This window comes from Pantherophis guttatus, chromosome 10 (genome assembly GCF_059756535.1).
Source record: "Pantherophis guttatus breed Tessera chromosome 10, ASM5975653v1, whole genome shotgun sequence".
Lineage (NCBI taxonomy): Eukaryota > Metazoa > Chordata > Lepidosauria > Squamata > Colubridae > Pantherophis > Pantherophis guttatus.
The window spans coordinates 28,587,069-28,611,878 of NC_142072.1; the positions used below are offsets into that span (position 1 = coordinate 28,587,069).

General features: G+C 44.9%; 2 protein-coding genes across 8 annotated transcripts; one reads left to right on the forward strand and one right to left on the reverse strand.

Annotated features, from left to right (window-relative positions):
• Window positions 1–873: 873 nt before the first annotated feature.
• On the reverse strand, window positions 874–12,369 carry RBBP4 (RB binding protein 4, chromatin remodeling factor). 4 transcript variants are annotated; one of them, XM_034413209.3, is made up of 12 exons: window positions 12,122–12,369; window positions 10,871–11,018; window positions 9,690–9,835; window positions 8,655–8,828; window positions 8,198–8,313; window positions 7,946–8,106; window positions 7,663–7,789; window positions 7,383–7,460; window positions 7,044–7,120; window positions 6,905–6,962; window positions 5,330–5,440; window positions 874–1,781 (listed from the first exon to the last, which is right to left on the reverse strand). In XM_034413209.3, exons 1-12 carry the CDS (start codon window positions 12,135–12,137, stop codon window positions 1,716–1,718), a joined length of 1,278 nt encoding a protein of 425 aa, XP_034269100.1. In that variant the 5' UTR covers window positions 12,138–12,369; the 3' UTR covers window positions 874–1,715. The 4 variants fall into 4 exon arrangements, with proteins under 4 accessions (XP_034269100.1, XP_034269099.1, XP_087732890.1 ...); XM_034413208.3 differs by having other exon boundaries at window positions 11,833–12,149; XM_087876764.1 differs by lacking the exon at window positions 5,330–5,440 and having other exon boundaries at window positions 12,122–12,366.
• TSLIG1 (tRNA splicing ligase complex subunit 1) lies at window positions 12,124–23,053 on the forward strand. Of its 4 annotated transcripts, XM_034413206.3 has the most exons (7): window positions 12,124–12,858; window positions 13,203–13,227; window positions 14,103–14,224; window positions 17,241–17,323; window positions 17,767–17,819; window positions 18,332–18,368; window positions 21,565–23,053. In XM_034413206.3, the coding sequence occupies exons 1-7, from the start codon at window positions 12,771–12,773 to the stop codon at window positions 21,649–21,651; spliced, it is 495 nt and encodes a 164-aa protein (XP_034269097.1). In that variant the 5' UTR covers window positions 12,124–12,770; the 3' UTR covers window positions 21,652–23,053. The 4 variants fall into 4 exon arrangements, with proteins under 4 accessions (XP_034269097.1, XP_034269096.1, XP_087732892.1 ...); XM_034413205.3 differs by lacking the exon at window positions 17,767–17,819 and having other exon boundaries at window positions 12,652–12,858; XM_087876766.1 differs by lacking the exon at window positions 13,203–13,227 and having other exon boundaries at window positions 12,652–12,858.
• The last annotated feature ends 1,757 nt before the right edge of the window (window positions 23,054–24,810 follow it).

Genomic DNA, 24,810 nt, shown 5'->3' on the forward strand with positions numbered 1-24,810 from the left:
CACAACCAAACAGAGCTTTCAATATTGGGGCCATCTTGATTAATAACACATAATTACTCGATTTTATTCCCAATGGCTAGGAACAATTTACTTCAGCTGATCTACTTATACAGGAAGCCCTTGGTCACTTAGCAACCATTCAGTTACATTACTCCCCCAATAAGTTACTTACCTTTTTCTTTCCCTCAATCCACATCCCGCATCCCAACCACACTCATTTTGGGTGCCTGGCAACCAGGCTCACCTTTATAATTTGTAGCATCCCAGTCACATGACAATAATTTGTGACATTTTTTATTTCTGGCAGAATATTTATTAGTTCGATTTATATGCCGCCCTTCTCCGGACACTCAGGGCGGCTTACAATGCATTAAGCAATAGCCTTCATATTTTTGTATATACCTGCTTAATAGAGCTTTTTGCCCCCCCCCCCCTTTTATTTTATACAAAGTCAGCTTATTGCCCCCACAAACCGGGTCCTCATTTTACCTACCTCAGAAGGATGGAAGGCTGAGTCAATCTTGAGCCTGGTGAGAATTGAACTCGCAGTAATTGCAGGCAGCTGGGAGCTAAGTGCTACTTTAACAGCAGTTTAAAATAATAAAATAATCATTGGGGAAAATAGATTCATTTAATGTCCATGGCATTCATTTAAATAACCACCACAAAAATGTCAAAAAAATCCGGTCTGATCACATGATGCCTCAATTTGTGACAATGATGTATGATTGTAGTTCCAGGCTCAATTATGATCGTAACTCAAGGAGTATCTCTAGCTCCTAAGAAACCTAAAAGACAAACTTTTCAATAATATATAATTTGGTAAAAAAATTTATACATGTTCAAGTGAAGAAAAAAAGACAAGCCACATTCTACATAAAAAAATGAATTTATTTCACTTGAAGTTTTTTACAGGGTTCATGAAGTAAGTTACACTGGCTGCTGGTGAAACAGTTAAATCTACACAGCAAATATTAGGAGGCAAACTGAACTAGTTTCATCATTCTGTATTAGGTATACCTGCTACCAGTGTTCAATTCTAGGAAGCTGGGCATGAGGTCTGCGATCTATTACTCAGCTGAAACACCTTTTACAACTTGGTCTCCCAAGTTAAAACACAAAAACAATGAACAAGAAATGAAAGATAAAACACATTTCAAGAAAGATACAGAGACAGCCAAGCAATGTGCAGATATATAGGCTATCACCATATTATATTCATATCATAACATCCTAAGATGCCTTATTGGAAAATGATAGAGGGAACAAGATGCTACAGAGAAACCTAGGAAGAAAGTCTCACTGACAGCAGCTAGAGACAAGAATGAGAACTGATGAACCTGCATTGGATTTATCTACGCCAAGAACTTGATTAGAGAACAAAAGTAACTCCAACACTTTTATTGGAGGGTACCAAAAGTATTTATAAGAGAATCCCCTCTGCAACTTGTACTGCAACAGTTTGAGCATACCTTGTATTGTTGTTGTGGTGGCAACAGATATTCACACTAGCATAACTCAAAATTCTTTAGAAGAGAAATGGTCAAAGAAGGCCAATCTGTCAACATTCAACAGCAACCTTTTACATTCTCAGATGAACAGCATTCATAAATGAGCTGTTGAATGCACAGTGTGATTTATTTCTTTCAAATATTAGGATAGTTAGAAAAGGCAGGAAGAGGACAGTAAGAGAAATAAGAAAAGGGGCCACATGTCTAGGATCCTTGTCCTTCTGGATCCACACTTCCTTCAGGATCTTCATCATTATATATGTTCTCAGCCTACAATAGGAGATGAAATAGAGAAAGAGAAGTATTGATTTGGTGGGCAAAACATAATTCTGAAGGAAATTGTTAATCCAATTGAAGAGAATATAAATTCAAAGTTGAACTGCGGTGTCCTTGGTGCTCTGAGCTTGGTGGCTTGTCTGCAGACTTTCATTACAATTCACCCTGATGTTACCTTGTTTACATCAAGGTAACATCAATGTGAATTGTAAGGAAATGTCTGCAAGCAAGCCACCAAACTCAGGTTTAACGTGCAACATTAAACTGAGCGATTTATGACAAAATCGCTCAGATCCAGGGGGATTTGGACTCTGACTAGGTAGATTTGGGCAGGGTGACAAGGAACAGTCCTGAGAATGTTATCTGGGAAGAGTTTGACTCTGTGACTCCTGATGACGTGGACACGATTCTGGGAAGACTTAGTGCGGCTACAAGTTTACTGGACCCGTGTCCCTCCTGGTTAGTACTGGCTTCCTGGGAGGTTACACGAGGCTGGCTCCAGGGAATTATCAATGCTTTGCTGAGTGAGGGTTACTTCCCCATTGCCTTGAAAGAGGCGGTGGTGAGGCCTCTCCTAAGGGAAGGCTCCTGGACCCAGCAGTATTAGCCAACTACCGTCCTGTCTCCAACCTTCGCTTCATGGCGAAGGTTGTTGAGAGTGTGGTCGCGCGACAGTTTCCGCAATTCCTGGAGGAAACGTCTTATCTAGATCCGTTCCAGTCGGGTTTCAGGCCTGGGCACAGCACGGAAATGGCATTGGTTGCTTGGTAGATGATCTCTGGAGGGCGCGGGACAGGGGTTGCTTCTGTTCTAGCCCTGTTAGACCTCTCAGCGGCTTTTGATACCATCGACCATGGTATCATGCTGCACCGGTTGGAAGAGTTGGGGATGGGGGGGGGCACCGTGTTAAGGTGGTTCTCCTTTCTCTCAGACCGGTCGCAGTTCGTGTTGGCAGGGGGGCAGAGGTCGACCTCGAGGCCTTTCATTTGTGGAGTGCCTCAGGGGTCGGTCCTCTCGTCCCTTCTGTTCAACATTTATGTGAAGCCGCTGGGTGAGATCATCCGTGGCTTTGGAGTGAAGTCCCATCAGTACGCTGACGACACCCAGCTGTACATCTCCACCCCGGGCCACCCCAATGATGCCGTTGAAGTGATGTCTCAGTGCCTGGAGGCTGTGCAGATCTGGATGGGGAGGAACAGGCTCAGGCTCAACCCTTCCAAGACTGAGTGGCTGTGGTTCCTGGCATCCCGATACAGTCAGTTGACTCCATCACTGACTATTGGGGGCGAGTCTTTGGCTCCCGCGGAGAGGGCTCGCAATCTGGGAGTCCTCCTGGATAGGCAGCTGTCCTTGGAGGAACATCTGACGGTGGTAGCCAGGGGGCCCTTCTGTCAGGTTCGCCTGATTCACCAGTTGCGGCCCTTTCTTGATCGGGATTCCCTGTGCACAGTCACTCATGCCCTCGTCACCTTACGCCTGGACGACTGCAACGCTCTCTACATGGGGCTCCCCTTGAAGAGCACCCGGAGGCTCCAACTGGTCCAGAATGCAGCCGCATAGGATCTAGTTATCTTCGAGACCGCCTGCTGCTACCGATGACCTCCCAGCGACCCGTGCGCTCCCACAGAGAGGGCCTCCTCGGGGTGCCATCAGCCAAACAATGTAGGCTGGTGACCCCCCAGGGGGAGGGCCCTCTCTGTGGGGGCACCTACCCTCTGGAATCAGCTGCCCCCAGAGATAAGGAGAATCCAAGACCTCAGTGCCTTCTGCCGTGCCCTTAAAACTTTCTTTTTCCAGCAAGCCGGGCTGGCTTAACATAATATTTTTTAAAAACATTTTTAACTGGTTTGTCATTTTAAATTGGGGCCAAATTAATATATATCCTTTTAATTGTTTTTAATGTTTTTTTTGTATGTTTTTAGCTGGCTGTACACTGCCCTGAGTCCCTTGGGAGAAAGGTGCGGTATATAAATTCGAAATAAAAGAAAAATAAATAAAAATAAAACATTGTTTATGTCTATCAAAAGATTCTATTATTGTTTCCTCAAATACTGGTGATAAATGCCTTTGATTGGCATAAGGCAGGGGTGTCAAACTCACGTCGTCACGGGACATATCGGGACTTTCCCCCCTTCACTATACCAAACGTGGGTGTAGCCAGCGTGTGATGCATCTGGCCCATGGGCCATGAGTTTGATAAACCCTGGCATAAGGCAATTTTCAAGGATAAGGATAAGGATAAAGATAATTTTATTTCTATACCGCCTCTCTCCCGAAGGACTCGGGGCGGTGTACAGCCAGGTAAAAACACAATATAAATATCACAATTTAAATTAAAAAAATTATTAAAAGTATTACATTTAAGGCCAAAATTAACTAAAAAACCCAAAAATTTAAGAACTCAGAATTTAAAACTCAATTATGAAGCTAGCCCTGCCTGTCGGAAGAGCAGGGTCTTAAGAGTACAGCGGAGAACTCGGAGGTCAGAAATCTTGCGTATGTCCAGGGGCAGTTCATTCCAAAGGGCAGGGGCTCCCACAGAGAAGGCTCTCCTCCTGGGTGTCGCTAGCCGACATAATTTGGCTGATGGCACCCTGAGGAGTCCCTCTCTGTGGGAGCGGACTGGTCGGTGGGAGGCTATCGGTGGCAGAAGGCGGTCTCGGGCATTCAACAAGCATGCACTAGAACCGTGATGGCGAACCTATGGCATGCGTGCCACAGGTGGCACGCGGAGCCATATTAGTGGGCACGCCAGCTCAGCTCTGGGGCGCATGTGTGCGCCCGCCAGCTGATTTTCGGGCCTTCTGGGCCCACCAGAAGTAGGGAAACAGGCTGTTTCCTGCCTCTGGAGGGCCTGGGGGCGGGGGGGGGAAGGCCCGTTTTTCTCTCTTACCTGGCTCCAGATCCTCTCTGTGTATCTGGGAAGGGCGAAAACAGCCTTTCCCACTCCCTTGGAGGCCCTACGGAGGCTGAAAGGGCCCATTTCCTGATTCCCGGTGGGACAGGAAGTAATATTTTTTCCTGTCCCCAGCCTCCAGAGACTCCTAGAGAGGCTCCTAGAGAGGTTCTGGAGGCTGGGGACAGCAAAAAATGTCACTTCCTGTCCCACCGAGAGTTGGGAAATGGGCCCTTTCAGCCTCCGTAGGGCCTCCAAGGGAGTGGGAAAGGCTGTTTTCGTCCTTCCCAGATACAGAGAGGATCTGGAACCAGGTAAGAAAGAAAAACGGGCCTACCAGGCCATCATGTGCCAGGAGCGGGGTGGGTGGGGTTGCGCACGCATGTGCATGGGCACGTGTGCGCACGACCCTCCCCCGCCCCCCTTCCTGGCACATGATGGCAAAAAGGTTAGCCATCACTGCCCTAGAATGTCACATTCTGTATATAGACATTGCCGTAATATTCCCAATATTGCCATAAAATTCTATGGTCACCATTGTTCATGCAAGGAATGATTAAAAGATTGCAAGCTAACAAAAGTAATGGAACAGTCATCTAAAATTCGCAATTTGGCTTAACCTTGAAATAATCAGTCAAATACGTACCATCTGCCACACTTGCATTATATTGTCTTCTGATACAGAACAAATTACCCAGGGTTCATTGGGATTCCAGGAGAAGTCAGATATCTTTGCAGTGTGACCCCCATGAATGAACTAGTATCAGAATCAAGAGAAAGTGACATAAATACACAACAGCAATTGTGCATAGAATCAGAAATAAACTTCATAAAATCCAAGAGACTTGCCCATATAAATGTATTAATACTTACTTCTAAATTAATATAGAAGCTTTTAAAAGCAGATTCTAGAATACAGTAAAATACTAGCAGTAAAGTTGCTGGAGTTTTCTATTTCAAATTATATGGACATAGAAAGTCAACATGTGCAAAATTTATAGCAGGAACTGAACTTTTAGGCTTCAGAATAATTCCATTTCTTCTTCAAATCACTCTATTGGTGTGGCCCAATGATTTTTCAGAACCTATTCCTCAAAACCAAAATAGTTTATGGTATTCAGAGGAAATCAGAGGACAAACTAAGGCGGACCAGACTGATACAACCTGGAGAAATGTTACCCAATGCGATCACACTTTTGCACACTCAAAAGTAATTATAGGTGCATGAACAAGCATCATTCAACCATACACTTTATCTTATTTTACTACCTTTTTTACTGTACTGTAGATTTGGAAAGCACATCTCAGGACAAAACAGATCTTAACAGAAGGTAGCAAAAACAAAAAGTTGTTCTGTCAGACCGACTCTGGAATTTTTGGGTAAAAGATGGAGGGGGGAATCATTTCAAACAGGAAGATGTAACAGAGATAGCATTGTAGCAAGATTAAAGTGGAAGGGTTTTTGGTGCTCTCTGAGCTTGGTTGTTTTCTTGCAGATGTTTCATTACCCTACTAGGTAACATCATCAGTGCTAGTAAGGAGTGGGGTTTGCTTTCAGTTTATATTGTACTGGCTTACCCTTCAAGTGTTGATTGAGGTGATCTTAGAGGGTCTTTGGTTGGGCTATTTACTGTTGGCTTGTTTGGCAGTTCCATGACTGGGCTTATTGTTGATCTGATGTTAATCCTGGAGTAAATCTATGCTGATCTGGGTGCTGATTGTTGGTGGGGAGATGTTTTGATCTTTTTGTTCCCTTTTTGGCTTGTTGTCTCTTTTGCACAGTATGTAGATATTGTTTATGTCTATGTGTCGGATTTGGCTTGGTGTAGGTCAGTTTCCCAATTGCAAGTATGGTTAATTGTGAAATTAAAGAGTTTTCACCATGTCTTCTGACTGCTGGTTGGTGTTCATGGATGCATTCTGTCAGCCTTGTTTGTCCTACTAGTGGCTGTTCTAGTCATTACACTGTATGTTGTAGATGGCTACTGTTTTTTCTTCTGCGGCTGCTGGATCTTTTGATTTACTTAGGATATTTTGAAAAGCTTTAGTTGGCTTGTGTGCTACACTGATTCCATCTGGTTGTAGTAGTCTGTTCTCTGTAGAGTTGTAGTTGTAGTAGTCTGAGATGTTCTTGATATATGTTAGCGTTATTCTTTTTAGAGCTTGTGTTGGTTGTGCTGTATTGGGTTGAATGGTTGAGTTGATTAAAGTACCCACTTACCAGCAATTCAGGTGGACCATCTTCTGCATCCTCGGGAGATTGTTCTTCTCCAATTTTACTAGAAAAGAAGAAGCTACATTATATAAAAACCATTCCTGATAAAAATGTATATACGTCATTAGACTAATTTGATGCTCACCTCAAATCCCAGACATTCAGTCGGCGATCAGTACCACTGGAGGCCAAAATAGTTTCATTATGTGGTGACCACTGAACCTGTGGAATAAGATGATGCAAAACACATTGTTGTAGTACAGGCAGTCCTCCCTTAATGACAACTTGGAACAGCTACCAGTAGATATTTGGCCAAAAAAAGGTTAATGGCGACTGAACTATTGTGCACTCCCCTTGAGCAAAAAAAAAAATGCATTAACCAAATGTTTGCTTTAATTGTAGAACTTTTGAAAGATCTTCTTAAAAACAGACAACTTGTCAAATGATTAAGAGCAAAGCATTCCATACCCATTATGTGAATTACCTGAAATATTTCATCTTTATGTGACTCAAAGGAATGCAGCTTTAGTTTCAAGTTTCTCAGATCCCACAATGCAACAGTCTGTCCAGGAAGATCAAAACACAGTTTGACAAATTAAAACATTTACCCTTTATTTCATATATAGTGCAAATCATATGTCCAATATCTCTTCAATACCAAAAAAACCCCTATTTAATATGCTGATTTAAATAGGAAGACCCCTAAACTGAAACCATGAATTTAAAGGCAAAACACTACACATATGGTAATTCTAATTAGGTACCTTATCGGCTGATCCTGTAGCCAGGATGAATTCGCTATAAGGATTGAAAGACAGGCAGTTAACTTCAGCAGTGTGAGCATCCACAGAATGGCTTGGTTTGGAAGTGTTGTTTGAACGAGTGTCCCAGCTTAAAAAAAGAAAAAGAAAATTCAGCTTGAGAAACTGTTCTCTTAGGCTAGTTAATCACACATCATTATAAGTGTGATTAACAAAACCCTCTTCTCTTTATAAAAAAAATTAAATCCGAAATTCAATTTGAGATAAACGATACTGCTTTGCTTACATCATGAGTTTCTGATCATCAGCAACAGATCCAAAAAGAGATTCATGGAGCAAATGCCAGGAAACATCCTCCACCACAGCTGTATGACCAGTGAAGATAGTTTTAGCATCCACCACTTTCCCTTCCTTTGGAACAGCACTTATGTCCCACAAGCAAATAGTCTTAAACAAGGAGAGAAAGTATGTTTTGTTAGGATAATTTACTTGGCAATTATTACACGTAATGGGATGTGCTAAGCACATAACTACTCACATGATCGTCAGACGCACTAAGCAAATGTCCACTAAGATTTGGATTCCAAGACAGACCATAACCTTCTTTTTGATGCCCCCGAAGACGTAGATCTGGATTGCACTCCCCAGAAGGATCTACAAGGAAAGCAGTGGCTGAGCAAAAGCACAAATGTAATAAAATAATAATCACTGCTTCTTATTTTTTAAAAACATTTAACACTAGGAAAATGCAAATAGCAAGCATTTAACTATTGTGAAGTGTTAATTTTGCTTCAAGCTGGAATTAAAGCTAAGAAAGCTTGACTAGTTGAACCACATAATTAAACTGAAAGTCAAAATCCTTCCCTATCATATGCTTTTCCTACTTGCCTAAATGCATAAATGTTATTTTCAAATAGTGATTATTTTGCATATTATAACATTCTTAAGATTATATTTCCAAACAGGAGATGAAAGACATGGAAATCGGCAAAAACCTGGTTTAGATGGATGTTTGGTATAATCAAATACAAGAACATCACTCGATGGAGTTTTTGTGGCAATAATGCAAGGATTCTGAGGCATGTAACGGGCTCTATTCACTTCTCCTTCATGGTTGATCTTTATTTCAATTTCAATTTTTCCACTAACAGATCCAAAGCCACCAAATTCTGGAAATAAAGATAAGGTTTATAAACTCCTCTTTGTTGCTCATCAGAGGATATGAATTGAGACAGAAATATAAAATATAAAAGCTAATGCAATAATGCAATACAGCAGCCTAAAATACTACTACTGATTACTAAACTGTGCTCAAGCAAATGTGACATTAAAAGCTTTCCTTTGATTTATCTAAAAATCAAAATGCTGACATTTCATATTTATGGTGTTACAATAGTAGTATTTTCTATCAGCTCATTTATCAATGTTCATTATGCACCTAATCCAGTGATGGCTAACCTTTTTGCCAAAAACGGGGGAAGCGTGGGGGGGATCATGTGTGCGCGTGCCCATACCCATAATTCAGTGCTCCCTGCCCCCCCGCACGAGCACACGACCCCCCCCGGCCTCCCCCCGCTTTTTCACGCAATGGCATGGTGGGACCGGAAGGCCCGTTTTTTGTCCTCCCCAGGCTCCAGAGGCTTTCTAGGAGCCTGGGGAGGGTGAAAAGAGCCTTCCCCACCCACCCACCCCCGGAGGCCCTCCGGAGGCCGGAAACAGCCTGTTTCCTGACTTCCTGTGGGCCCAGAAGAAAATCAGTTGGCTGGCACACACATGTGCGCTGGAGCTGAGCTAGGGCAACGCTTGCGTGCCCACCGATATGGCTCCACGTGCCACAGTGGCACGCATGCCATAGGTTTGCCATCACAGACCTAATGCATACATAACTGAATGATTTTAAACCCATTAGTCAATAAAACCAAAACAAGAAATCAGGTACTGCCAAAAAGTACACAAAAGATGCAATTACACAATCCATGTTTTAAACAATAGGTCTAAACCCACAACTAAAAGCTTAATTTTTCTCTTACCTCCCTTTTCACTATCATAATGTGAGGCATCAAACTGGGCATCATCATTGGGGAGCTGAACGCTGGCTATTACAAGGTGATTTTGCTCATCAGATGTATGGGTCCCAAGAACTAGCCGGTGAATACTGAAATCTTTGCCTTCGGGTCTGTAATGCCGTTAAAAATGAGATTGGGTTGAACTTAAAAGACAAAAAAAGCTAGACTAATTAAATAGGGTCAGTGAACACTACAAAGAAAAAGCATCCTCTGAGCGTTTAATGCACCCATAGGTAATAAGAATATTTTGCTAAGAAAAGCAAGAGACAAAAGCCAGATTTCTTCTGCTACAGGTCAATCTGCTATGGTTCCACTGGGTAGAAAAAACAAAAAGGAATCTGCTAGCAAAAAAATCTGTTTGCAAAATTCTTTTGGGCCAAGTATCATTCCACATAGGAAAGAGCTGTGTAATAGAATACCATCCGACTCAGAGAAGGCCAAGGCATTACAGAAAAGGTATGTGAGAAATAAATTCAAGCAACCTTGATTCACCTTAGCATTGTGAATTAGAGAGAGGCTTTTGATAGCTTCCTGTTACAACATTCTAGTTATATAAAAGCCTGTCCCAAGACTCCACATGATCCCTGTTTCTTGGCTATGCCTACCTTGAAGATTTGACCATTATTTCCCCAGGATCGAGTTATTTTTTCTGCAAAAGCTACATTTTAGATTTTGTTTTTGCCAAACGCAACTCATCCATAATGGTTTAGCAAAACTTGTGGAACAAGATTTAGTCTGATTTAAAATAAGTTTTACTTTTTGTGCTCACCTCTATTTGTTATGTTAATAAACAGTTGCAAAAGAAAATTAAAAATATGGCAAGGACTATTGTGTGCATTTAAGTCTTTACCCTTAATGAAACTCAATTCCATTCTATAGAACTTAATGTACTGTGCATGAGTATCTGGTAAGGAGGACTAGAAAACTAAATACATTTATAATTTTATGCTAAGGGAGGGAGCAAGCAAGCAGACTGCAAGAAATGCACGCAGGCAAAGATTATTGGCACTTAGAGTTAATAACAGCAAGGTCTTTAAGTTAAATTTATGCTATATGACACTTATAGCTACTCTTCCAGCATGTTTACTCAGAAGTTTCACTGTGTTCAATATTTATACATGCTTAAACTGTAATTAGAAAATTACCTGGTTACATCAGGAAGCCACTGAGCAGTCAAGCTGGGCCATTCTAAGGCATGTGTCATTACAAGGTCGTAAAGAAAGGGAGTATTCTTTTTCCATATTTTATATTCTTCATTGATCACTCGTTCCTCCACTGCATCATCAAAGGCAGCTAAAATATAACATCAATGCAATACAATTAATTTTATACTAGCATGAAAACAAATTATTAGTAAAGCAATATTCAGAATACGAGATAGAAGGGAAAAGGTACTTTTTATATATACGTCACAAAAGTATTTATGTACACTCACAACCTTATCAGGAAATGCAAAAAATCAATAGGCATAGGAGCACTTATTATCCACAATATCAATATTAAAGTTCCAAGTCTTTTTCACAAGACAGAACACAACAGGAGGGGGATCGAAGTGTCATTTTTCTTTAAGGCTCCAAAAGAAAAGCCGATTCTGGCGTGCAGTACAACAAAGAGCTCCCTCCAGGCTAAGGCCTTCTTCTCCTCGGCTATCAAGCGGCAATGCTTCCCAGTCCGCTTCGTCTCAAGGAAAGGAACCAAGCCGCGCGGAAGAGCGAGGCCCGTTCACGGGGCTTCTCGCTGCCAGAGCATCCGAGGGGAGCCGAGCGGGCTGCGCTGGGCCAACAATGGCAAGGACTCCCCCCAGGGGCAACGGGGCTGCGCCGCCCAGAAAGGCCGAGGCGGAGGGAGGCCCAGCGCACGGCCTCGTCCCTTCCGCCCCACGGTCGGCGCCCAGGCAGCCGCGGCACCAGCGTTGCTGTCCCGGAGAGCGGCGGCGCGACTGCTGCGACGGCTCAGGCCGGCGCGGGGTTAAACTGCCGGGGAAACGGGGGGAGGGGAGGGGGGGAGACGACGACGGCAGCGCCAACCACCCTGCCAGGAAACCGGGAGGCCATCGGGGAGCCCACCCTCCCGCCCCGGGATTCCCCTCGGCCCCGCCGGCCCCTACCTGAGCCATCGGGCAGCCCGGCCCGCCTCATCCCGGCACACTCGCCGCCGCTGCCGCCGCCCCGCCGAGGGATCCAGAAGCGCGGACTTGCCGCCGCGGGGGAAGAGTCGGAGCGGGCGGGCCCAGCGCGCGCGGCGCACCCTATTGGGCGGCGTCGGGGATAGAGGGCGGGGACAGACTGACGGGCGCCGGGATTGGATGAGGGGCTCTCCGCCAGGGCGGGAAGGGAGTGCAGGAGCGGGGCCTGTTCCGGCGGAGCCTTCCCCTCGGGAGAGCACGGCTCGCCTACCTTCCTTATCCGCCATGATGGCGACTTGTCGAAGCTGCGCGTGTGACGTCGCGGCTCCCGGTTTCCGACGGCTGGCGGGCTGGGCACGCCTCCACCGTTTGGCGAGGCCGCCGCCGGTTCCTTTGCCCCCCCCCGTTCGCCCGTCGCCTCAGAACCGCAGCCGCGCGCGACGCGTTCGCGCCAACGGCAGCCAATCGCAGACCCTCACCGCCGCGGCCTCCTCCGCGAATCACGAGCGCGGGAATGGCGGGAGGGGGCGGGGCAGGGAAGTCCACACGCGCGCGCGAGCTCCCTGCCGCTCCCTCCTCCTCCCCCCTCCCTCCGCGTCAGCCGCCATTTTCGATCGAGGTCGGGTGTGGGGCGGGGGGGGGGGCTTGTCCGGGCTGGGCTGCTCCGGGAAAGGATCCCCCTCCCTTCGGTCGCCAGTCATTCTCCCCTTTGCTGAGAGGAGGGGGGGGTGTTCCCCTTTCGGGATAGCCGGTCAGGCAGAAATCCGGCCGGTAAAGCTGCTTTGGCGGAGGGTGAGGGTTTCGGGGCGAGGGCGGATCTGCTGGGACCCCCGCGCCCCACCGGCCGCCCAGCCCCCTCGGCAGCCTTTCCGGCCTCCCGCCTCGCTCCCCCGGGGAGCGGCAGCAGAGCAGCCCGGCCCATGGCGGACGACGGGCGGGACTACGGCTTGACCGAAGCGCAGCAAGTGGTGAAAGCCAAATACCCGGCCATCCAGAAGAAATACGAATGTGAGTCTTTCCCGGCGGGAGGACCGGCGTCCTGGCATCCGCCTTGGGGGACCCAACGGGCGACGGACCCTTCCTGCGTTTATGGCAAATGAGATCCAGACAGTACCACGATCTTTGCCTCCTTTTAATCCCATTAGGCTTCGCTCAACTGTAGTTTTTAGCGTTGCTAAAACAATAGGTTTCTATTTCCCAATCTGGGAAAATATTGCTGAAATTTTGAATTTGAGATGATTACTTTTTCATTAGCAAATCAAAATCCTTGAGTTTGAGGCCTTATTGTGGTTTCTGTGGATTTCACTTTGACTCTTAATTGATTTTATATATTCTTTTTAAACCACGTTTAGATCTGGATCATACGGCGGATGTGCAGTGAGTATTTTCACCTAAGCGTATACTCTAATAAATGGAAGGGGGAAGGCTAAGTTACGCAATGCCCATCCTTTCTCTACTCCTCAGGAAGGAGTTTTTCATGTCATAATTCCACATTAGTAACTCTAACCTTATTGGACTCTGAATATGTTAGACCAGCATTTTAAATCGGTCTACAAAGTATTGTACCATCTTAGGCTACTCGTTCATCTTGCTGCATACATTGTCCAAGTTCCCATGTTATATTAAACCATAAAATTTTATCTTGGTATGGTGTGCTTAATTAGATTTAATTAATTTAAGGGACTCTTAATTTGATTCCATTAAATTGATTCTATTATACCTTAGCAAATTTGTGAGTGGGTTGTTAGGAGTTAGGAAATAATGGCTTACAGAAATTATGCCTGGGGAAGGCAACTCAACTGATAATAGTTCTCTGGAAGCTTCTCCAGTCCCCAATTCTATGTGTAAAGGGGAGGAACCAAATATGGACTTCCTATCTGCAAAACAGGACTTATGTCCCTAAAATACACATCTTCCCCAAAAGCTTCTAGCTTAAATCCAATGTATGGGTTTGTACCTGTTGGAAGATTACATCTGCAGACTGGGAAGAAGAGTGGGTGGGGACAAAGGTTTTTTTTAAAGAGCATGTTATTGTAGATGTCATTGTTGAGCACATTGAATACAAGCCACAGAATTAAAAAGGCTATTGAACTTCTATTGGAGATCTCAAAATATAAAACATTTACTCTTTATCCTGTGAGTCGACTGAATTGTCGTTTCTGATACTCTGGTCTTCAGATTTCTCATCTGTATATTTTATTCTGATGCTAGGACCACCCTACCAAGCAGAATTAATTCTGATCAACTTGTAGGTTGCATGCCTGGGGTGATACCTTGGAAGAAGCGTTTGAACAATGTGCTATGGCCATGTTTGGGTATATGACAGACACGGAGACCGTTGAACCTCTTGACACAGTAGAAGTGGAAGCGGAAGGTAAGAAAGCATTTTTGGAGCCTGGCTGTTCTAACTAGGCATTCCCCAGAAGTTTTTCCCCAGCCATGGGCAGGAACAACTTTTAAGAAGACTGCCTTCAATTATATGAGTGTTTTTAAAGGGTAAAGTAGTAGATGAAGATCTGTCAGTCAACCAGCCCAAAAGAGAAAAAAAAGACTCCAGCACCTCTCCACCAGTAATCAGCAACCAGTTCAACATAGATTAAATATTTAAGGAAGTAAAAGCGAGGTTTTGGCTTTCTTAAGAGTATAGCTGTGTATGCACAATTATTGGGCAGCTATTAATGTGCAGAATTATGCAACGAAATGAAAATTTGCCCATCTCGTTTATTTGCATCTGTTAAAGTGAGAAAAATAACTCAAAATGTGCAAATAAACATTTCTGACATTTCAAAAAAAATATCAGCCACCCTTCTTTACAGTAATAGTCATGAGCCTTCCATTCATGGAGTCTGTCAGTTTCTTGAGCTGTTGACAGTCAACTTTTTGTGCAGCAGGAACCATAGCCTCCCAGACACTGTTCAGAGAGATGTTCTGTTTTCCTTCACCGTAAATCTCCCATAGAAGAAGGGCTCATAAGTTCTCAATAGGGTTTAGGTCAGGTGAGAAAGGGGGCCATGTCATTATTCTTTCATCTTTAAGGCCTTTTACTGGCCTGCAGTGGAGTACTTCTATGCATGCTATGGAGCATTGTCCTGCATAAAAATGGTTGTCTTGAAAGATGCAGACTTTTTCCTGTACCGCTGCTTGAAGAAAGTGTCTTCTAAAAACTGACAGTAGGTTTGGAGGTTGATTTTGAGTCCATCTTCAACCCAAAAGGATTCAAGTACCCCACCTCCACCTTGCTGGCATCTTGAGTCAAAGTGGAGCTCTGTGTCAGTTACTGATTCAGCCACGGGCCCACCCATCTGGTCCATCAAGAGTCACTCTCATCTCATCAATCCATAAAACCTTTGAAAAATCTGTCTTGAGATATTTCTTGGCCCAGGCTTGCCGTCTTGTTCAGTGGTGGTCGGGTTTCAGCCTCCCTTACCTTGGCCATGTCTCTGGGCACTGAACACCTTGTACATCTGGGCACTCCAGGTAGGTTGCAGTTCTGGAATATGACAGCACTGGAGGATAATGGGTTCCTGGTAGCTTCACGTTTGATTCTTCTCAAATTTTTGGCAATTAAGATGTGTCTTTTTTTTCTCAACATGTTTCTTGGGACCCTGTTGACTATTTGCAACAAAACATTTGATGGTTCTGTGATTATGCCCCAATATCTTAGCAATTTCAAGAATGCTGCATCCCTCTGAAAGACTTTTTACAATTTTTGACTTTTCAGTCAGTTAAATCTGTTTTTTGGCCCATTTTGTCTGAGGAAAAGAAGCTGCCTAATAATTATGCACACCTTGATATAGGGTATTGATCTCCTTAGGCCACACTCTCCCTTATTACAAATACACATCACCTGATATGCTTATAGCCAAAAAAATATTCCAGTTTATATAGCTTGGAAGTGGAAAATATACATAAAAATATGGTCAAAATATACACTTGCCTAATAATTGTGCACACAGTGTATTATACAACCATTTTTGTTAGGTCCGTTTCTTTTCAATGGTTTGTATCCTTCCCTCAGAACATTCCAGTCCTGAGTTTCATCCCACCAAGTTTCAGTAATGGCAACTATATTGTATCTGCCTTCATGTACTAATACTTCAAATTTATCCTGTTTGTTCCCTGAAGTTTGAGCATTTGTGTATAGGCATTTGAGTCCTTTATGGGTCTTGGGTAGGTTTCTTATATCTCCTGCTTTGTATCTGGGTTTTCCATCATTTCCATCACTCTCTACTTCACTGTGCTTTTTCCTCCTCCTCCTCTCCCCTCTTCCCTCCCCACCTCCTTATATGACTGATTATCTAGTGGTTTTTGGTTCAAATTAGGTTCTAAAGGTTTTGAAGCTTGCCTCCCTCCCCCCTCAAGTTTAGTTTAAAGCCCTTCTGAGAAGATGAGCCAGTCGTTTCCTTGACTTACGACCACAACTGAGCTCAAATGTTTTGTTGCTAAGCAAGACAGTTGTGAGTTTTGCCCCCATTTAACAACCTTTCTTGCCACAACTGTTAGTAGCAAAACTGTTAAGTGAATTGGGCTTCCTCATTGTTTTTGCTTGTCAGAAGATCACAAAAGGTCATGTCTCTGGGCACTGAACACCTTGTACATTTGGGCACTCCAGGTAGGTTGCAGTTCTGGAATATGACAGCACTGGAGGATAATGGGTTCCTGGTAGCTTCACGTTTGATTCTTCTCAAATTTTTGGCAATTAAGGTGTGTCTTTTTTTTCTCGACACGTTTCTTGTGACCCCGTTGACTATTTGCAACAAAACATTTGATGGTTCTGTGATTACGCCCCAATATCTTAGCAATTTCAAGAATGCTGCATCCCTCTGAAAGACTTTTTACAATTTTTGACTTTTCAGTCAGTTAAATCTCTTTTTTGGCCCATTTTGTCTGAGGAAAAGAAGCTGCCTAATAATTATGCACACCTTGATATAGGGTGTTGATTTCCTTAGGCCACACCCTCCCTGATTACACAAATACTCATCACCTGATATGCTTATAGCCAATAAACATTCAAGTTTATATAGCTTGGAAGTGGAAAATATACATAAAAATATGGTCAAAATATACACTTGCTAATAATAGTGCACATGGTGTAAAATAGTTCTTCAAAGTTTTTAAAGACTTCTAAGCATAATTGTTGATTCCTGCAGGTAGGCAGAAAATTTAACTTTCTTTGCATTCAGTCCAGGACAGTAAGCAGAAGAAAGAATGTTTTAGCATAGTTAAGAACGTGCAAGAAAATAATGAGCCCTCCCAGCATGGTTCACACAAAGATCTCCTTTCATATCCTTTGCCCAACCTGTTTAGGGCGAGAATTAGATATGTTTGGGCAGGAAGGAGGAATTCTGCTTTGAAAATCCACCTGAGGTTTCTAATATATTTTTCCATAGGACATGACATGCTCTCCCTTCTCTTTCATTTCCTTGATGAATGGCTCTATAAATTCAGTGCTGAGGAGTTTTTCATACCCAGAGTGAGTATTTACTATTTTTCTTCTTAAGAAATAGGGATATTTTATATACTGGCTCTTTGCAATGATCTTGTTGACCTATTGAATTCATCTTTCTTATGACATTGAGGTAGAATCATAAGACTGCAACTAGCCAATGAGAAAATCTAAAGAGGAGCAAGAATGTATTTTGTTAAGGTCCCATTAGTTGCATTCTTCTTGTGAATCGAATTTTTATAACATCTATTTAGATTATATGAGCCATTCAAAATGCTGGAGCAGACTAGAATATCAATTTGTAGGCTCTAAGAAGTTACTGCTTCAGGTGCACCTTGATGTATGTAGAAAGTGGGGAATCATTCTGCTTGGATTAAGAATCCTGGTATTTGGAGATGCTACTGGAGCTGTGTGAAGCCTGTGAAGGTGTATAGATTTCGTACTAAGGTTAAATTCCTCCCTGTTTATAGGAAGTGAAAGTGCTTCATATTGACCAAATACATTTCAGGATACGATCTATTGGGTAAGTGAAATTATCCAGCTTAAAATAGAAGAGTTGAAGTTCTAAAATCTAAAGACTTTGTGACTTTCATGGAAGATTCTGCAAAGAGTTCACATGGCTACTAAGCGTCATCTTTCTGCCAGGTTTCTTGTTCACCGTGATTTCTCATGAACTTTTGGGAAAGAAAATGCACACCATTGGGATCAAATTTGTCTGCCTTTTCATCTGCGTTCCCCCACTTTTCTGGGTTGGTGGCTGGGGGGAGGGGGAGAAGAGGGGATGGTTTTGTGTGAGGGGCAGACACACATGCTTGCACAGATTGTCGCACAAGTGGGATTGCGATTGTGTGTGCCGGCCCGCCACTCACATGGACCGGTTGCAAATAGGCCTCAGCCCAGTAGTGGGCTGCGGCCCACAGGTTGGGGACCCCTGCTTTAAATGATCCAGGAGGCTTCCCCCTCCTTTGGTGATGGCTTTTTAAAAAATGCTTTACTTTGGTAATCTTCTACTGATTGCTTTCTTTTATTTTCAAGGTGGGGAGAAGAGTTCTCTTTGCAGAAGCATCCGCAGGTATGCTCTAACAAGCTTTAACGTAGTTATTGTGGACTAGTGAATCAGAGTCAAATCTGGCTTGGTTGAGCATCCTTCTGCATTGCAGGAAAACAATCCTTGCATTCCTTGGTCAAAGGCTCATAACTTATATCCTCCTGAAAGCTAACCTTTCAGCTAAAAGGAAATTGACTCAAATAACTGCAAATAGATTCCACTGAAAACAGCAACTTGGGAAAAAAGCAAGCTCTGAGTGGTTGGGTTCACACATTACCCTAAGTCAGAGGTCTGCAACATTAAACACTCAAAAGAGCCATTTGGACCCGTTTCCCCACAGAAAAAAAACCACTGGGAGCCACAAAACCTGGGTGGGCATGGCCAACTCCACTTCACTCACTCCTACCCAGTCACATGACCCCCCTAGCCACAATTACCCAGCCAGTCATTAGGGCAGATAATCCACCGGGAACCACAAAACCCTTCTTCCTTCCCCCCCCCCAATTTTCCCCTGTATCTTCCGCTCTCTCCCCCCTCTCTCTGTATATCTCTTTCTATCTCTGTGTATCTTTCTATGTCTCTCCCTCTATCTCTCCCCCAGGGGTGAAATGTAAAATTTGTTACCGTTCTGTGGGCGTGGCTTGCCAACCAGGCAACTCAGCTGGGATCATCAGAGGCATTTTTAAAAATACCCCTCTACCGATCAGGCAACTCAGCTGGGAGTTGCCAGAGACTTTTCAAAGCACTTTTTTAACCACCTCTTCGGCCAAGAGGTTGCAGAAAAAAATGCTTTGAAAAGCCTCTGATGATCCCAGCTGAGCCGCGCTTTTTTTTTTTTTTTTTTTACTTTTAAAAGCATTTTTTCTTCGGAAGAGGTTGTAGAAAAAATGCTTTTAAAAGTAAAAAAAAAAAGCCTCTGATGATTGTGCGGCTCAGCTGGGCATGGTGGAGGGGAGGCGCAGGGATTTTTGCTACCGGTTCTCCAAACCACCCGCCGCCATTGCTACTGGATCGGGCGATCCGGTCTGAACCGGGAGCATTTCACCCCTGCTCTCCCCTCTCTGTATCTCTCTCTCCCCCTCCCCCTCTCTATCTTCCCCTCTCTATCTCTCTCTGTGTGTCTCTATGTCTCTCTCTCCCCTTCTCTCCTCTCTCCCCCTCTCTGTATCTCTCTCCCTCTATCTTCCCCTCTCTCTTCCCCTCTATCTATCTCTGTGTGTCTCTATGTTCCTCTCTCCCCCCTCTCTCTGTATCTCTCTGTGTCACTTCTCACAGTCTCGGAAAGCCCAGTGAGCTCTCCTTGGGGCTCTTCACTACTCCTTTTCTTTCTTCTTGGCAACTTTTTGGAAATCTGGGCTGGCTGAGGAACGAGCGCAAGCTGCAACAGAGGCTTCCCTTTGGGCAACCCTCCCCCTTCTCCTTTTCTCGCGACCCCCTGGCCAGCTGTGGTGAGGCTGGGAGGGTGCACACGAGCAGGGAGCCCTCAAGCGAGCGGCCATCCGTCCCATGTGCGCCTTTGCTGCGATTTGGACGAACCCAGCCGCTCGCTTGAGGAGGGTCTCCCTGCTCATGCGCACCCTCCTGGCCCCGCCATAGTGGGCCAGGGGGTCGCAAGAGGAGAAGAAGGGGTGGGGGGAGAGAGATACACACAGACATAATGAGAGTGTATGTCTCTCATACAGAGAGAGATACAGAGGGGGGGAGGTCAGCTGATGGGTGAGCGTCTTTGGTGAGGTCGCTCCGGTTTTTTCTGAGCCTGACCTCAGGTGGGCGTGCAAGGTTCGGCAGGGCCACCCTCTTTTTATTTTATTTTATTTTATTTTATTTTATTTTATTTTATTTATTTATGTAATTTATATGCTGCCCTTCTCCCGTAGGACTCAGGGTGGCTTACAAAAACGACAGAGAATTACATAAACAGTTAAAATCAATTTAAAATTAGTTAAAATCAAATTAAAATTATGAAATATTTAGAGTCCCCCTACGGATTCAGCCCATATGGCGAAAAAGCCACGTCTTCAATTCGCAGCGGAAGGAGAGGAGGTCTGGGGCTATCCTGAGGCCGGTGGGCAGCTCATTCCAGAGGGTCAGCGCTCCAACAGAGAAAGCCCTCCCCCTGGGGGCTGCCAGCCGACACTGACGGCACCCTGAGGAGGCCCACTCTGTGCGAGCGCACCGGATGGTGGGAGGAAGGCAGGAGATGATCCTGCAGATATCCCGGGCCTAAGCCATGTAGGGCTTTATAGGTTAGCACCAGCACCTTGAAACGAACCCAGAGAGCCACAGGCAGCCAGTGCAGCTCACGCAGGAGAGGTGTCACACAGGAGTATTGAGAAGCCCCCATAACAACCCGCGCGGCCGCATTCTTTACTAACTAGTCTCAGGGTGCATCTCAAGGGCAGCCCCATGTAGAGGGCATTGTAGTAGTCTAGCAGAGACGTGACAAGGGCATGAGTGACCGTTTACCACTGCCCTGAGCTTAAAGCCACAACTGGGCGCTGCAGGCCTGTCCCCCTTTCCGTCATCCCCTCCCGGATCCCAATCCCACCCCGCCAGCCCTCGTGTTAGCGAGGCTGGCGTTAGTTATGGCTGGGTTGGGCCAGTGTCTCAGAGCAGAGAGCAGGTTGCACGTCTCTCCAAGCAACCGAGGCACGGCCAGCACCAAGAAGGGCTGGAAGAAGCTCCAGCAATAGTGAGGTGCTGGAGAATCAGCCCCGGCCGCTCGCCCTTACCTTCTCAGGCCAGGTGAGGAGTGACTGGGAGGGGAGGAGCCAGCCAGTGATGGGACAGGCAGCCATAGCAGAGGGCCCAAAGCCACATGCAGCTCTGTAGTTGCGGGTTGCTGACACCCACCCTAAGTCATAGCTCATTTAACCATGATTTACTGAATAAGCCACACTTGTTTAGGTCCATATAACCACAGTTAAATGACCCATGTCTTACAAGCCACAACAATTAACAGTATGACTTGGCATGATTTATACACTCAGAAACTGCATTTATTTTCATCTTGACTAGAAGGAGCCAAGTGAGTGTACACTCACTGCCTCCAGTTTGGCTAAGCAATGCAAAGGGATGCTGTTGCTCAAATATTCACATCTGATTTCTGAACTCTGCTCTTGACAAGGAAGTTTGAATTCTGCCCGAATAAACCATGGTTAAACATGGTTTGTTGAATTAACAAGTTATTTACTGTTTTCCCCTTGCTTGTTTATCTCAGGGAACAGAAGTCAAAGCAATCACGTATTCAGCCATGCAGGTCCTAGAAGAAGGAAAACCAGAAGTTTTTGTCATAATCGATATTTAAAGAAAGGTCCTTCTGCTGGATGGCTCCTCTGCATCCAGCCTTTGGAGCAACAGGAATTGTTTTCAGGAGAAGCACAGAAGCCAGTCAGTCCAGAAACCCAAAAGCCAGGAGGAAGAAGCTCTAGGTGCAGCAGCCATTGAGAAGATAATTGGCAGTGAAAGCCAGAGATGAAATTGTTAGCTGTTTCATGACAAGCTCCTTCATGGAAATGAACTAGGATTAATTACTTTCTTGTTTTAATTTTGCTATTTCCTCCACTTCCCCATGGGGAATATGTTGTTGAATATCCATTTGCTTTTGGCACTGATTGCAGCAATTCAATTACACTGAGTTTCTCCCCCCTCCCCCGCCTCCATGTAGCCATAAGAAATATTGGAAGATGTGGTCCTCATGCAGCCATCCTCCAGTCATGCTCTCCGTGATCAGGTAGCTGTGAAAGTACAGCTTTCATCTTCTGCTCTCCTTGATAAATTCTTTCCTAGCCTCCATGACTGCTTCCAGCTGTGTGGTGAGATAGCATCCGCACTGGTGCAATTATGGTTTGCATGGATGAGAAATTATAAAGAGGATCTGCTATTCACACTGTTGCAGATCTTATGGCATGGTTAAAACAAGTAGTCCACAGATATTGAAGAGAACACACAAGTTGCGTCATACAGATAGTTCTTGATTTATGACAGTTCATTTAACGACAGTTCAAAGTTATGGGCTCAGAAAAAGTGTCTTTGCAGTTACGACCATTAGTCCATGGTCATGTGATTGCATGATTTAGATTTCTCATCTTTCCAGCCAGTTTCTGGCAAGCAGTGTCAGTTTTGGAAGCTGGATCTCTTATCAACTGCAGTGGTCGTTAAGTTGGATCCAATTACTTGGTGACTTGCTTTACAACCACATTAACCTATGACAGAAATTCCAACCCCAGTTGTGATCGTCAATCAAGGTCTACCACTCAAATGTCTAAACCAAAATCAGAGCTATGGTAGTCTTACTACAGCTAAGAAATGTCTTACAAAATAATATGTAAAGCATATATATATTGCAGACACCCTCTGGTGGAGAACTAGGTTGTCGAGCATGAGCTGCATGTTTGAGGTCTCCCCAAAGTGGCTCAGTAGTGCTGAGGTCATGAGGTGGACAGCCACTCCAGAACTTGCCCTTTTGGGGGAGATCATTGTCATGTTGGGAGGTCCAGGTGGTGCCCATGTGCAGTTTTGGAGCTGATGAACGCAAATTGTCCTCCCATATTTTCTGATGAGATGCTGTGTTCCTCTTGCCATCGATTGGGACTGCTGCCGAATCTCCCCACCCCAAAGCAGTGGAGACCCACCTCCAGGCTTCCTGGGAGGGATGTGTTGTGACACAGGCCCACGTAGTTAATATTAAAACAGTTCCAAAAAACAAACAGATTGTCAGCCTTCGCTTTTTCATTGCTTGCTTGCTTGGCTGCCATTGTAACGGGGGGAGGGGGGAGCTATTGGAATGTCTGGGAGGGGGAAGTGAGCTGGTGGAGAAGAGAAAGTTTTCTTCAGTGTTTTCTTTGAAGCTGATAACTACTCAAGGTCAACCGTTGTGGCTGGAGGATGGCACCATCAGACACTGCACTCCACATGACCCCTGGAGGGAATGTAGATTGGATAATCCTGACTGGACGGTTGGGGGAAGGGTTTTAGGGATGTTTTCTATATGTGATTTTTGCGCCTATTTCCTCAGACCTTGCTTTTCTTTGGTTGCATTCAGTTCATACTCAGTAAAAGTACCTTTCTCTATGAAAATGGAGTAGGGATTTAGAGTATTGAAAGGATGCATGCCTGACACAGATTTTATTAAAACAACAGAATTAACTCATTCTCAGCGTATTCCAAATTAAATGAAAGCAAAGTCCTCAAAACACCATTCTTCAGTTTATCTCTGACCTTGGGATAATTAGGCAAACTGCCAAAGTTTTTTATTGGCAACAGTTCAGGAACAGAAGATGCTGATGAAATACATCCAAACACGAAGCAAATCTCTCAACGGTTGATTTCCGGCAAAGAGGCCAAGAGCCGTTGCTGGTCTTTTAAGCCTTATGGAAGGGGCCAATCATCTCTTGGTGCTACTCCCGAGTCGTCCTCTCTGCTTTAGCTGCTCCTGCCTTCTGGCAGCTCTTCTCATACGTGCACTAGGAACAGGCTCCTCCTGTTCTGCCTCTACTGTCGGCCTCTGGAGGCTCCGGAGTCCACGTATCACTCCCCGATGGCCCTGTCCCCATCTCTACCTCCGACGCAGAGCCTTCATCCGGGCCTTCCCCTGCCTCCAGGACTGGCCCATGTTCTTCCTCAGCCTCATTGCTGTCCGACTCTGCTGCCAGCTCTGCAGGCTGCAACAGGATGGTTCTGCGTCTCTCCACAGCCTTGTGGATTCCTCTGCAAGCTTTTGTGTCCATTTGTGGCTATAATGATGATTTGGTTCCAGAGGTTTGAAGGCTCCTCCAGGTGCCGTCTGGCACATTGTAAGTGAGCTGCTTTGGGCGTTGGTGCAGCGATGGCAACTCTGCCCACGTCCCATTTTTGTTCCAGGAGCTCCTTGCGCCTGCTGAAGCAGCCACACCTCCGAGAAGCCTGTTTCCCCATGGGGAGCGCTTCTGGGTTTTTCCTTCCAGCAGTTTTGTCTGACCTACCGGGCTCAGTGTTAGCAGAGCCCCTCATTTCCCATTTCTGGATCAGAATTTGAGCGGCACCGATTGGCATTTTCAAATCTTTGTATCTCTTTTTAGATCCTTTTCCTGACTATGAAGTGGAGTTGCCTCTCCTCACAACTCCTTTTTCCTGGCTTCTCTAAGCTGCAAAGCTGGTACAGTCCTGGCTTTTTTTTTAAAAAAATGCACAAGTGTTTCTTGGAACCAAAGAAACTCATTGACTATGGTGTTAAAAGAGAAAGTTCTGGGTTCAAGTGAGACTTGGGTCATGAATGAGCACATTGAACAACTGTTTGAAGTGGAGGATGGTTTATTCGGCTGCTCTTGAAGTTGGCACAGGCAAAAGGGCAGTAAGGTTTCTAGTAAAGTTGTCCCAGGGTTTGAGAGATGGGAAGTCTGGTAAAGGAAATGCCATCTTTCCATCCCCAATCTATTCTTTATCTAGGTGTTTGGTTGTCTGGTGTTGAGGGGAAACCGTCTTGTGT

Coding starts and splice junctions, on each gene's coding strand:
- RBBP4 (XM_034413208.3), bottom strand. CDS start 11,863: ATGAGGCGGGCCGGGCTGCCCGATGGCTCAG. Junction 11,019..11,832: donor CGGGCTGCCCGATGGCTCAG/GTAGGGGCCGGC, acceptor GTTATATTTTAG/CTGCCTTTGATGATGCAGTG. Junction 8,107..8,197: donor TTAGTGCGTCTGACGATCAT/GTGAGTAGTTAT, acceptor TCCTTGTTTAAG/ACTATTTGCTTGTGGGACAT.
- TSLIG1 (XM_034413205.3), top strand. CDS start 12,771: ATGGCGGACGACGGGCGGGACTACGGCTTGACCGAAGCGCAGCAAGTG. Junction 14,225..17,240: donor AGTAGAAGTGGAAGCGGAAG/GTAAGAAAGCAT, acceptor ATTTTTCCATAG/GACATGACATGCTCTCCCTT. Junction 17,324..18,331: donor AGGAGTTTTTCATACCCAGA/GTGAGTATTTAC, acceptor TTTATTTTCAAG/GTGGGGAGAAGAGTTCTCTT.